At 34.3% G+C, this 14,903-nt stretch overlaps 1 protein-coding gene across 4 annotated transcripts in view; it reads right to left on the bottom strand.

The window, feature by feature from the left end:
- Positions 1 to 888: 888 nt before the first annotated feature.
- Positions 889 to 14,903, bottom strand: part of LOC131076579 (squalene synthase 1) — a 121,047-nt gene continuing 107,032 nt past the window's right edge. For all 4 annotated transcript variants that reach the window (XM_058013827.2, XM_058013824.2, XM_058013829.2 and 1 more), the window contains 4 exons: positions 3,424 to 3,512; positions 1,865 to 1,956; positions 1,706 to 1,751; positions 889 to 1,605 (listed from right to left, as the gene is read on the bottom strand). In XM_058013827.2, the coding sequence (XP_057869810.2) occupies positions 1,549 to 1,605; positions 1,706 to 1,751; positions 1,865 to 1,956; positions 3,424 to 3,512 (284 nt within the window). In that variant the 3' untranslated portion in view covers positions 889 to 1,548. The remainder of the gene's footprint in view (positions 1,606 to 1,705; positions 1,752 to 1,864; positions 1,957 to 3,423; positions 3,513 to 14,903) is intronic.

The raw sequence follows: 14,903 nt of genomic DNA, 5'->3' as shown, positions 1-14,903 counted from the left end.
TTAGAACACTGGTAATTGTATCTATAATATAAAGCAAATGAGCAAATGAGTAACATAGGCTAAAATATAACGCTAGTAAATGAGTAACACTAGTAAATGAAGAATAATGTTTTTTTAATAAAAAACATAGGCTAAAATATAACGCTAGTAAATGAGACACTAGTAAATGAATAATACTGTTTTTTTAATTAAAAAACATAGGCTAAAATATAAGAATAACCAGTGCTAAGATTCTGAAGCATTTGAAATCCATGTAAAAACAAGAGCACGCTTCATATTTGAAATGCTTTTAATTAAATTATCCAACCTTACGTATATTAATTATTAGCCTTGGTATATAAGTTTCCCCTTCTCTTTGTCAGACAACTAATAAAACTATACCGATGAGGCAAACGAAAAACGTGTCAAAATTACTTTATCCTACGTGTTTGATCAGTCCAAGATTTTATTTGGGGAATTCAGCATCTGATTTTCCTCAACGAGCATTAAAGAACAACTTGGCATAACACGAGAATAATGAGACGGTCTATGTAGTCAAGATTATCCTCCATAGATCTGTGAACCCATTATGGATTAGAAAATACGAACAACAAAACTGCCTTCCCATAGGAAAAGCAAATCATGATTTTCCTTGAGAATCTCTATTCAAGATGCTACATGCATCATGTCTGATGTTCCATAATTTAATAGGAAGAGTGCCAATAATCTTTGTAATTAAGGGAAACATTTCCGTACTTGTAATATTACTATGCCTACAGAATTTTGGGCAGTCCAAAATTTTCTCAAAAGTTTAAAAATGCATAATATTAAAAATTTCTACTGAAATATGGAAAAAAGTCTTAAAAACATTTCAAATCTACATTCATGCAATTACTTCATCAAAAAATGTATTTTAAAGAAACTCTGCATATTCATATATCACATGAACTTCCAAACAGAAATATATGTCTGTATTTAACAATTACAATAATATATGTGTGTGTTACGATTTGAAGGTTTTCAATTATCTGCACCTCATATAACCTATATAACCTATGTATAAAACTACCATTCATACCAGATAATGAATTTCAGTAAATGGCATTCGCTTCAGGTCACATGCGCAAGACTACTTTGAAAAGAACATTGCAAAATTAATAAGTACACAGCCTGATCTAAACCAGATAGATAGCTCATAGGCTGAAGACAAATAATTGCCCATTTGCATTCCAGGGCAAAGTGCAGATAAATGATCAAGCACAAGCTGAACAGATAATGGGAGATTGGCAGGCCTAAGGGGTGAAAAAACCACATGAGCATGGAGAGAACCCTCATATCAGTAACTGTCACTAATTTACTCGCTCATTCTGGTAAAACCCCTCACACATTCTCTCAATCGGTCAGCTGGACTGATCCTGGTGGAATCCGAATACTAGCAGAACAAAACAGCAGCCCCTCCTATCAACCCCATGAAGGATAAAATGGAAGAGGAGGGAAAAACCCAATAAGGAAGCCAAAAATGAAAGTAAAATTACAATTTGATTACAAGAAATCTTCTTCGCACCACATTTACAGTTTGAATGTGAGAATAGCAAGCAAAACGGCCAACAGAAGTACACAAATTGCCTGCAGCCACAAGCAAAAGCCACATTAATGACATCATCATTTCGTAAAGCAGAGAGGTAAAACTAGATCATCAAAACAATGAAAGAAACTAAATCTTTACCAGAAATACTTCATGTCCTTTTTTACTATCGATAGTTAAACTCCTCCTGCCAAATATCTCAAGCGTTACCATTAGTTTGAATCTAATGACATACTGATAATTCGATAAATGTAAAAATCCAAGCAAACAAAATTAAGTCCAAGAAGATGATTTTTACACCTTTTAGAAAGCAAACCAGAGGCGATGCAAGACCTTTGTATGTCATCAACGTATTTTAATGTCACATCAGCATTGGGATCATCTTTTGGAACCTGAAAAAAACAACAAAAAGCTTTGTTCAGAAAATACTGGGTCCTTAATAAAAAATAAAAATGGGATATAGTTCTATTTAATTTGATTAGTGGGTATTCCTGAGAAGAATTTTCTTAAGAACAACTACTTAATTATCAACACTATAAACACCTGCTTGTCACCGTCTACAGTATCTCCTAACCATAATTTTCTTTAGCAAGAAAAGACTAGTTCTAATTTTTTGGTTGCTCACTTCCTTTAAAAGGTATAAATAAAAACCACATACTAAAGCACAGTAGCTTAACAAATTTCCATCTAGAATGAAAGGAAATTACCATAATAATTACTTCATTAAAGTTATTCCTCTGGGTGTTTTAACAACTTTATTTGCTGTTCATTTCCTATTACGCATGAAACTTTATATACGCTTCTATACTTTTCACTAAAGTTTTGTCCACGAAGTAAAATAACCCTAGGCAAGCTTACAACCATGTACGACTTATGTTACTACCCTAGGATGTATAGCACACACACAACGCATGAATAATAGTCAAGAAATCAAAAGAAACTATGATACTACAAAATGCAGGTGCATGGTTGCATTAATTTCCAAACCTGGGCAACTTCTCTCTGAATCCTTAGATAGCAAAAAAGACAAGTAAAAATTTAGATAGAAAAGGCAACTGAAAAATACAGAATAAATAATTGTGTAATTTTATAACTTTAAGCCTTTTTATTTTTGCTATAATTGTCTCTAGCAAAATTTCTGAATCAAGCTTTAGTTTCTCATTTTCATCATCTTTGATACTCCTTAATGGAAATGCTTTGTATGCTTCTTGAAGATAAATTTCCCATTTCCCCATCATATTGATGGTATCTGGGTACTCATGGTGAAAGGAAACACATTTCTTTCTCAGACTACCAATTGTTCATTTCTATGTTCTCTTTTGTTTGTCCATGCAGTTAATAATATTCTTTTGTAATATTCTACATTTTCTATTTGGTGCTTCCAACAAGAGAAAACAACATCAAGAAGAGTCTGCAGCATTGCAGATTATGAGAACTGACATTTTAATATTTGGCATGAGATAATTCATTCTCTCTTTTGATGCTAACATGAGAATGCAATCACCAATGACAAAATGATGTCTTTAATCTGTAGAAATCAAGTAGGATGAAAACAAAGCAGGATTCCAAGATCTATGCATTTGCAGATGGTTAATGAAGTGCAAAATGTTGCAGACTATTAGCCAGAAATGGGTACATATACTACAGAATGCCAAACAGACTAAAGCCTTCATCCAGCTATAAATACTTTGTGCTACGGCATTTAACACTTTCACATTTTATTGGCACTTCATGATCAGTTAAGTCTTAACATGATACATGGATGCAAAATTTTCTAACATAAACCAGTTGAATGTGGATTTTGTGTTTCGTGGTGGGCAGCAGAGTTTTAACTTTTAGGCGATAAAATTATAATATACCTTGGAAGCCAATTTTCCAGAATAATCAAAAAAAGCCTCATACACATCAGCCATACTCTTGGTCCTGTCCATTATTTTGGCTGTCAAACCTGCAAAACAAGAATCATCACGATCATTGCCACCACTTTGCCAATATTCAGAATGAACTAGTAGTTACATTCTTGAAGTAAAACTATTGAAATTTCAAAGCTGCTGTTGTGTCAGTCATAAAAAAATTATGTATGTAAGAATAAATTCCTCTGTTTACGAATATATGTTTGGTCACTCAAGAAACCTCAGTAACATCTTTACATGTGGAGAAATATCTTCAAAAAGAAAGAAGGGCATCCTAGCAGGTACATCAAGGATTAACTTATGGAATGCAAAACCCAATTAATACATATATTCCTGTATATATGTTAAATAGATAAAAAGACTAAATCCACTCAATGTGCCTATCTCAGTCCACACCCCAAATTGTGCCAATATCTGAGTTCTTCACCATTTCTCAAACCTTTCTACTATCAATTAATCAAGATGATCACAAAGAAGATAAAAAAATCAACCTTGCACATCAATATCCAGATATAGCAAGATTCCATCTGCATATTGTCTCATTTAAAAGCTTGGTTGCAAGTCTCAAAGTTCTTCACATTATTGCTGTCACATAATTCGTTTGCTCACATCTACTAACTCAGGTTATAACACAAACTAACGATCCACCATCTCTATTTGAAAAGAGAAAATGTAAATCGTTACTCCTATTGAAGGGATCACAGCATCAAGCTTCTTATGGTGCAGACAAAATTCTTATGGCTATTGAGGACCAAGATTTGTGATCCTCAGATAATGCAGACATCTCAAGGTATTGCAGACAGGACTTTTATCCAGAACTTTTTCTCCAACAATGATCCTTTAGGGAACAATCATTGATGACTGTCCTCATACATGGGTCCAAGGACTGAGTTTGACAATCTTCTACCTAAAATTAGACCTAAAGGATTATGGATACATTCAATATGCTAATCAGTTGAAACATCGGGAATCACCTGAATCTTTAGGTGGAAAACTAATATGCCTAGGAATATTTCTAAATGATCCTACTGCTCACATATTTTGAACAAGCAACTCGACAGGACAGTATACTTGTAACAAAATGAAGAAATTCAATATTCAACATCTATGTTTTTACTATAATTATCAAGTCATCATTCACCAAAAAAAAACAAAAAAATCTTTTCTTTAACTTGAAGATTCGGAATTCGACTATCAGAAATTCATCAACTTTTGGTTCTGCAATGTCAAGAACACATAAGTCAGAGATCTCAGTGCCAGACTAAATTCCAGCTTTGAGACCATGTTTGTCAATACTGAATAACTTAGCACCACACACCATCTATACAGTAGTTAAACTCTCCAAATCAAGCAATGAACAATAATGAACATGGAACATGAAGCAGATAAGTTGATGTACTCAGTATGTTAACTTGATGCACATATATGAGACCCAGTAGCCTGATACTAAATATATAGAGATTCATGTAAGGGATCAAACCTTATCAAGGGTCTGCAGTCAAAAAAAAAAAAAAAAAGTTACAGTAGTATCCATGGCATAAAATGTCAGAGTTAAATTAATGAGACAAAAAAGACATCCACTTACAATGGTGCACCTTGCAATCAAGGCCTGTGTAATCTAACGAGGTCACAAGTTTGAATCCAGAGAGGAGAGGGATTGTACACCTCATTATGTTTCACTTGTGGAATGCTACTGCTAGCATAAGGTGGCTCTGATACACGAAATTCGTGTCTTGCCTAGTAGTGACCTAAAATACTACCTTTTAGAATTAAAAATTGTGAAGGCAAAATAAATTGATAGATCCAAATTAAAGCTCAACTTGGTTCTGAATAAAAATTAAAGCTCAACTTCATAGTTTGTAATTGATCCAAATTCATCCTACAGAATGAATATTGTAATATTAATTTAACTTAAGTAATTGTTGGCATTCTACACTCTTATGAGAATAGTTGATGTTGTCATTGATGGCAACCAACTGGCAACCAACCGGCAATAGCTTTCTACATGCACTGGCATCACAAACTTCATGCACCGGCAGACACTGGCACCGGCACCGGCACTCAGATTACATCGGCAACAAAGCATACCGGCACTCAGGCCAACATGGGATGAACTTTTGTTTATTGTAATATAATTCAAAGAAGCAGCAATCGCGAATAAAACACGATTACACCCGATTAATCGGAGATTGGCAAAACTGCCGATTTAATCCCGAAAATCGCATTAATAATCGTTAAATGAAAAATTTGATTTATATCTGCGCGACATGGTAGGGTTTCATGCCATATCGCGCGGGATTTCACAGGTGTCTGCAGGATTTCACGGGTGGGTGACTGCGAGATTTCACGACATTTTTTTTCCTTCTACTTTCCTTCTCATTCTTCCTTCTCATCTTTCTCGGAGCTGCTGGAATTTCAGGTATTTTCCATTTCTTTGCAATTTTAAAATTTTATTTTTATATTATGTTTTAACAGTCATATTTTACTGTTAATATTTATAAGCATAAAATGACTGTTAAAATTGAGCATGAATCAAGATTTTTTTTTAGTCTTATAGAGATGTTAGATAGATCTGTTCACTGCTTTTTAAATACAAATTTCTCCAATGTCTTTAGTATGTTATGCCAGCATCTTTTTTATTTATTAGTGAAAAAATGTGACTGCGTCTTAAACGTCATTTGCTTCATTGCATGATCTTCATCATACATATCCACTAGATTATCTGACTGTAAATTTATAAAAAATTTAATAGTCAGATAATCTAGTGGATATGTATGATGAAAATTACAGTCAGATACTTAGTAATATTTAGTATTTACTGTTAAATATTAGTCATATTTACGATTGCAAATACAAGCATAAAGTTAAACTATGACTCTAAATTTTTAAAATAGTTTATGCTTGTATTTAAAATATGAATGCATAAAATATTTACAGTAAAATATGCTTATATTTACAGTAATTTATTGTTAAAATTTTATGCTTATATTTATAGTAATTTATATTTACTGTTAATAAATACAAATTTTAATATTTATTATTAACAGTAAATATTTACAGTCATATTAAATATTTATGCTTATTTACTGTTAATTATTAATAATATTTGTTAATTAACAGTAAAATATTAACAATAAATATTTACAATCATATTAAATATTTAATATGACTGTAAATATTTTGTTTGTAAATATTAACAGTAAAATGTAAATAAGCATAAATACAAATTTTACTGATAATTAACAGTAAATATAGTAAATATTAGTAATAATAATTTAGTAAATATTAGTAATATTAGTTTGTAAATGTTAATATTAGTAATATTAGTTTGTAAATGTTAACATTAGTATTATTAGTTTGTAAATGTTAATATTAGTAATATTAAATGTTAATATTAATAAATATTAGTAATATTACTGTAATTATTAGTAATTTTAGATTTTTTAGATTTTTTTTTTATTAAACAATTAAATATTTACTAATTTCTGTTTAGTATTTACTGTTAAATATGTAATCTGATTGTGTTACTGTTAATTATTAGTAAAATTTGTATTTAATAGTAATTAACTGTAATCGGAATTTACATTTTCATTTACAGTAACATTAAATTCATTTTTTGTTCAATATTCTTAGCTTTTAATATATGAAAATGTCATTTTCATTTAATATATACAATCTATCATAGATTCATAATGTCATTTTCATTTAATATATACAATCTATCATAGATTCATAATGTCATTTTCTTTGAAGTTATTAACATTTAATATACAAAAAAATGAAAATTTTAATATAAATGTTCAGTTTTCATGATGAATGTCCAGCGTTAATATACACAAACCCAACCCTAGATCCCTCAAAATTTAAAAAACTAAGTGTAATGCTTTTGCAGAACTGATTCTTGATCACAGCCATGGCAAAAAGACTTTGCACAGACACATTGCATAACAATTCCTGGTAGTACGAAGGTCAAGTGCAATTGGTGTCAAGATGAGATCAGTGGTGGAATTTATCGTTTCAAATAGCATTTGTCAAAAGAACGAGGAAATAACACCGAGATATGCAAAAAATGCCCTACAAATGTCTTGTATCAGGCAAAGCAATCTCTTGAAGGGATGGCTGAGAATAAGGCCAAAAAGGCAAGAATTGGGGTTGAACTAGTTTCTAGTTCTACAAATCCTAGGATGCACGATTTGGGTGAGGATGGTGAAGATGCGGGTTTCAGGGAATCTGGGTCGACACATAATTCTATAGCACGTGGACCAAACACAAGTGGAGGAAACACTAATGCTTTCTTCCAACCTCGTACTACACCAGGATCATAAACCACTTTGGAGAGTACAGGATGGAGGAAAATTGTCACTGAACAAGCAAAGAAGGCAATTGCTAATTATTGGTCCTCCTCACACATGGCATTCCATGCTTCTAGAAATCCATATTGGCAACCCATGGTAGATGCTATTGCAGTTGTAGGTCCTGGGTTTCAAGCCCCATCTTATGAATCATTGAGGGTTCATATGCTAAAAGATGCAGTAGAGGATGTAGAAGAAGATGTTAGACAACATCGATTGCAATGGGCTAGAACTGGTTGCAGCATCATGTCAGACAGTTGGACAGATAGAAGGAACCGGACTCTCATTAACTTCCTTGTCTCTTGTGAGATTGGTACTATTTTTTTGAAATCTGTGGATGCATCTAATATGATGAAATCCACAAATGCATTGTTTGAGATGTATGACGTGGCAGTTACGGATGTAGGGCCACAAAATGTGGTTCAATTTATCACAGACAATGTTGCTGCTTGTGTTGCTGCAGGGAGACTTATGACAGATAAATACCCTTCCATCTTTTTTACACCATGTGCAACACATTGTCTTGATCTAACCCTAGAGGACATTGGAAAAATTGAATGGGTTAAGGCGGCATTTCAAAAAGCTCACAAGGTTACCAAATTTGTTTATATTCACACGTGGGTTTTGGCTATAATGCGCTCTTTCACAGGAGGCAAGGAGCTAGTTTGACCAATAGTGACAAGATTTGCAACATATTTCCTTGCATTACAAATATTATGTGAACAAACAAGTAATTTGAGGCGAATGTTTGTTTCAGCTGAGTGGATGGAGTCTGATTTCACAACTCAAGCAAATGGCATAGCAGTGGCAGAGTATATGTATTCTACCACATTTTGGGAATCTATTGAACAGATTGTAGAATTTTCAAAGCCTTTAGTAAAAGTCTTGAGACTAGTGGATGGGGATAAACCCCCCATGGGATATGTGTATGAGGCCATGGATAGGGCTAAGGAGGTGATAAGGAGTAAACTGGAAAATAACAAGGATAGGTATATGCCGTTGTGGGACATAATTGATAGGAGATGGGATGGACAAATGCACACTCCTCTCCATGCTGCGGGATACTTGCTCAATCCTCTGTTATTCTATAAGACTGACTTCATGGAAATTGATGTTGAGATCAAACAAGGCTTCTTCAAGTGCATGGAAAAAATGTTTCTTGACTTGGAAAAATTTGATGCGGCTACGATAGAGTTGGAAATGTACAAGCATGCTAAGGGCTTTCTCTCTTCTAGGGCTGCTATACAAAGCAAAAAAACCATTCAACCAGGTAGACTCTATCAATTTTTGACAATCTCTTTATTTTGCCAACATGCTCATTAAGTTTGTTAAGATTATAAGATATTCTTAGTCTTACAATATCATCTCCATTTAATGTGTTTTTCAACTGCATGGTGGGCTTCTTTTGGAGACGAAATACCAAATTTAAGGTGGATGGCAGTGCGCATTTTGAGCCAACCATGTAGCTCATCAGCTTGTGAGCATAATTGGAGTGTGTTTGAACACATACATTCCAAGAAACGCAACTGCCTATCACAACAACGGCTAAATGACTTGGTATTTGTTCATCACAACCTCCGCTTGAAGATAAGGAAAGCTCAAGGTGAGAATATTAATATATAGTGCAATTTTTTAAATTGTATTCCCTATTCATTGTGTTTTTCATTTGTAAGGAAAACACTAATTTCTACATGGGCAAAATCAGGAACTATTGAGGAAGGCTTGTCAATTGACTTTGATGAGATATATCTAGAGTGTGAGTTGACTCTTGATGATGATGTCGATGCTGATGATGATGATGATGTTGATGATGATTATGTTGTTGTTGATCGTCCACTTGAGCCTGAAGATTTTGATTTCACATGAGGCAAGCCAACTTTGGTCCTGAATGGGTTGAACGAATTAGGACAGGCTCTTACCCAGCAACTTCATCATCAGGGCCTCCTGCCCTCTAGCATGTCATTGCCTACATTTGAGATTTTGGAATTTTGTACTTGGTTTACAGGTTGACTTTGTTCAAAGTCACAAACTATATTGTAATTGACATTTTGACATCTATCACCATCTAAATATTATTTATGGTGAAGTATATTTTGTGCAACGTAATCAGTGATATGAATATAAACAACGAAAATCTATTTCCTGCAATTCATGTTTTCAAGTGTCTATTTTATTTGCCTCAATATCTTATGCTATGCAAATACCCTAAAATATATTAAAAAAAAGTAGTTTTTGATTGTTTTTCTGCAATTTTTTACATTTTTTTGTATATCCGATTTTTTGAAAAAATCTTATACTTTTGTTTTGCCGATTAATTCCCCAAACGATTATTGCTTCCTTGATATAATTATCTTTTGTAAACCAGCTTGGTATATTGTAAAAGACTCGTATATGTATGAGATCTTATGTGTCATTTTGATGTAGTATGTGGAAGTGATAGAAGAATGATGAAATGAATAGGTAATTATTGTATAAGGTGTTATAGGGGACAGCAAAGGTTTTGGTTAATGACTGAGCTTAAACTGGTACTGAACCTGGCATAGCAGATGCTACTTTGAACTGTACATTGTAATTGGATTTCATCATCCAATATTGTAAGTCAGTGTGACTTCCCTTTTGTAATTGAGCAGTGAGCTCTAGACTGTTGGCCTTCCTACACGTGCAGGCCCCTATTGTAAGTAGTATTTATTCATTGGCCAGTGAGTAAATATTGTGGGTCACAAATCCCACCCAAGTTTTTCCCACATCGGGTTTCCTCGTTAAAATATCTTGTGTTATGGTGTGTTTCTATGTTTTCTCTACTATTTCTGTTTACTGCATTAATTTTTGTTTACCGATACACTGTTTTGGGTTGCAAAGTTATAAATAAGTTTAATTATTCTGCCAACCGATTAGACACTGATTCACCCCCCCCCCCCTCGGTGTCTTTGGGACTGTCATTGAATCTAACAATTGGTATCAGACCCTGATCCTCTATTTGCAAAAGCCTAACAGCTTAAGGAAGATTCTAAAACTGGTACAGATGGAGAACTTAAGAAAACAGTTGGAAGGAGCTCTTGAAGATTTTGATGCAAAAAAATTGAAGAATATCAAAGTGGAAGATGAACTCAGGAAATGCTCGAGAATTTATTCAAGCACTTCAAGATAACTTGGTTATTGCAAAGAATAAGAGAAAACAACTTCATATGAAATTGCAGAATCAAGATGATGAAGAAAAAGAAACTCTCAGAGATATTGCAAACAAATTAAGGATAGAGAACAGTAACATGAGAAATGAAATGTAGGATATGACTATAAGGTTATGTAAGGATATTGAAGATAGAAAGAAGAATGAAGAAGACTTGACTAGGAGACTTAATGATGCAGGAAATGAAAATCTGAGACTTTGTCATGAAAATGATATGCTAAAGACATATGATTCACATGCAACGTGACAAGGAGGAGTTTGCAAGACAAGTTGGAATTCTGGAAAATGAGTTGATCACTGCAAATGAACACAAAGACAAATTCAAGAAAATTTCTGAAAGGCTTGATGATATGCTGAAAAGTCAGAAACCTGATGGAGATACAAATGGACTTGGATTTGAAATTGGAGAAAGTTCAGGTACTGCAAATAATCATGGTCACAGTAAACCGGTAAGACAATCTAATGCTTATAAATTTAATGGAAAATGTTTTAATTGCAACAAATTTGGTCATAGAGCAAATTAGTGCAGATTTAGAAATAATGAAAATACAAACTTACCCACCGATCAATGTTCCAAATGCAACAAAGTTGGTCATAATTCAGAAAATTGCAGAATGAATGTGAAATGCTATGTTTGTGGTAGATATGGGCATTTATCTAATCAATGCAAAACACAAACCGGTCAAGGATATGGAAAGGCTATTCAGAGGAATAATGTAACTTGTTATGCATGTAACAAGATTGGACATATTGCAAAATTTTGTAGAAGCAAGACTTCACCGACAAACAATAAAGGATCTAGTTTGAAAGGGCAAAGAAAAGGTAGATGAAGTAAAGCAAGAATTTTCAAAACAATGGATTAAGAAGAGAGATCAAAGAGTTGATGAAACTGTCTCTGCACTGGTAGAACAGAGTAACCCTCCACTGGTAAGAGATTCTTCATCTAACTAAGGAATAATCTTTAGGGGGTATTGCAGCAAGTTGAATATCATGCATTCTACCATCGATTGATGGTGAGAAGATACATTTCTTCTTTACCGGCAGATGTGTTAAGTTTTCACTTAACCGGCGAGCATTTAATGCGATTAATGGAACTGTACAAGAAATTGAAAGTTGAAGCACTTTTGGCTGTACATCCGGTAAACTGTAAGGAAGAGATAGATGAGCTTATATCTAAAGCAAACCGGTCCCTATTTGTCAGTGGACACCGGCAAGTAAGCCTAATGGCTGGAAGGGTTAAGAAAATTGCAGATGAGACTGCAGATCAATGGGACATATTTTTTGTTGAGAAGAAAAAGCAAGAGGAAAGAAATAGACTGAAAGTGGAAAAGACATTCAAGGTATATCAGAAACATAAGGGAAAAGGTAAAGTAGGTGGTGTACCTGCTATAAAAGTAACTGATAACATCCCTCCACCGGCTCAGGACACCCCTCCATTAACTTCAACATCACCAGTACATACAGCTAATCCACCGTATATGATTACTAAAGGTATAACTAATGATGATACTAACCCGGAGTCAGAAACACTCTTTACAATGAATGTGGATACACAGGATATAAACATTGTTGTGGATAAAGAGACTGCAGAGGTTAAGGCAGATAATGTTAAGGACAACAAGATCTCTGAGATACCGGTACGCACTGTTGACTCTTAGGAAACTGAGATACCGACACATGCTGAGCAACTGGCAATAGTACAAACTAAGAAACAATCTGAGGCAGAGGTACAGACACAGACAAATCCACCGGAAGAAAATGTAAGTAAAGTGGAAGCATCTGATGGAAATAAAGAGGATATAGTGAAGGTAATTGTACAAACATCTGTTGAGAAGAAACCCATAGCAGAACCGAGCACATCTACAAGTGAATTCAGACCTACGAACATAACAAAGGTTCTATTGGATTCTATCAAGAGGATAACTGACTGCAATGCCTTAGCATTTAAGGCAATTGATAACACATTACCTATCCTGAAGATGATTGCACCTAATTGTCAAGTAGATCACATTAATGATTCTATAGGTAAATTGGATACATTGTCCAAATTCATTGTTGATAATGTTATAACTATAGAAAAGGTGAATGAGGATACCATTAAGGAGAAAGTTGACAAAGAGAAAAATACATTCTTTGAGAACACTATAAAGAATTGTACCAATCACTTGGACACACTGTTATCGGTACTCAATTCTACTATTTTGGAGTATAAGGAGTTATATAGGGAAGCATGTAAACCTCACTGTTTGACAGAGGACATTGATGAGGGAACTAAAAAGACACAAAAAGAGATTGATGATATTGCGGATAACATGATAGGTTCATCTCGACTTATATCAGTTTTTTAGCAATAAGTGGCAGTTTTTGAGGAAAAGTTGGAGAAACTTGAGAAAGAGAAGGCAAGGATAAGGTAAAAAACCCGGGAACTCAAAAGTAAACTTGGTCCAAAATTGGACAGTCTAATTACTCAACGGGTTGAATTATCTAAGGCAACAGTTCAAGGAGAACGATCACCGGAGCAACAAATGCACTATCTCACTGGTATGATCCAACAGAGTGAGGCAACTCTAACTGACAACAACAAGTTTATGCAAAGTTTGAATCTAGTTTTGGCAGACATTTTTCAGATAGTAACCAACCAGCTATAGACCTTTAGGTAGCATTTTGTTTACTCCTTTGATTATTTTCGTACATCCTTTGTCATTGATGTCAAAGGGGGAGTAGTGGAGAGAAAAATGCATGTACAAAGGAGATCACTTGCTCGGGGGAGCACATCTTTTTGGATTTCAGTTTTGGATAACAGTTTTGGATTTTTCTCATAAGTGTTGCCATCAATGCCAAAGCAGGAGATTGTTGGCATTCTACACTCTTATGAGAATAGTTGATGTTGTCATCGATGGCAACCAACTGACAACCAACTGGTAACCAGGCGGCAATAGGTTTCTACATGCACCGGCATCACAAACTTCATGCACCGGCAGACACCAGCACCGACAGGCGCTTACACCGACATTCAGATTACATCGGCAACAAAGCATACCGGCACTCAAGACGACATGGGATGAACTTTTGTTTGTTGTAATATAATTATCTTTTGTAAGTCGACTTGGTATATTGTAAAAGGCTCATATATGTATGAGATCTTATAAGTCGTTTTGATGTAGTATGTGGAAGTGATAGAATAATGATGAAATGAATAGGTAATTATTGTATAAGGTGATATAGTGGACAGCGAAGGTTTTGGTTAATGACTGAGCTTAAATCGGTACTGAACCTAGCATAGTAGATGCTACTTTGAGCAGTACATTGTAATTGGATTTCATCATCCAATATTGTAAGTTAGTGTGACTTCCCTTTTGTAATTGAGCAGTGAGCTCTAGGTTGTTGGCCTTCCTGTATGTGCAAGCCCCTATTGTAAGTAGTATTTATTCATTGGCCAGTGAGTAAATATTGTGGGTCACAAATCCCACCGAGGTTTTTCCCAAACCGGGTTTCCTCGTTAAATATCTTGTGTTATGGTGTGTTTCTATGTTGTCTCTGCTATTTCTGTTTACTGCATTAATTCTTGTTTACTGGTACACTGTTTTGGGTTGTAAAGTTATAAATAAGTTTAATTATTCTGCCAACCGGTTAGACACTAATTCACCCCCCCTCTCAGTGTCTTTGAGACTGTCATTAAATCTAACAGTAATCAGATCAACTTCATAGTTTGGATGAATGATGAAAACTGAGACATGTTCACAATCACTCCACACGATAGAATTGCAAAGATATAGTTTTAAAAGCTCAATTGAGTCAAGATACAGATGCAAGAAGGGTTAAGGATGATTCAACATCCTAGGTGAACAAAAGATATTAAAACAAGTTGCACTGACATATGCAGCATG

The sequence above is a fragment of the Cryptomeria japonica genome, chromosome 10, assembly GCF_030272615.1.
Source record: "Cryptomeria japonica chromosome 10, Sugi_1.0, whole genome shotgun sequence".
NCBI classification, from domain to species: Eukaryota; Viridiplantae; Streptophyta; class Pinopsida; order Cupressales; family Cupressaceae; genus Cryptomeria; species Cryptomeria japonica.
The sequence above is the reverse complement of the archived record's forward strand: the minus strand, read 5'-3'. Positions and strand labels throughout refer to the sequence as shown.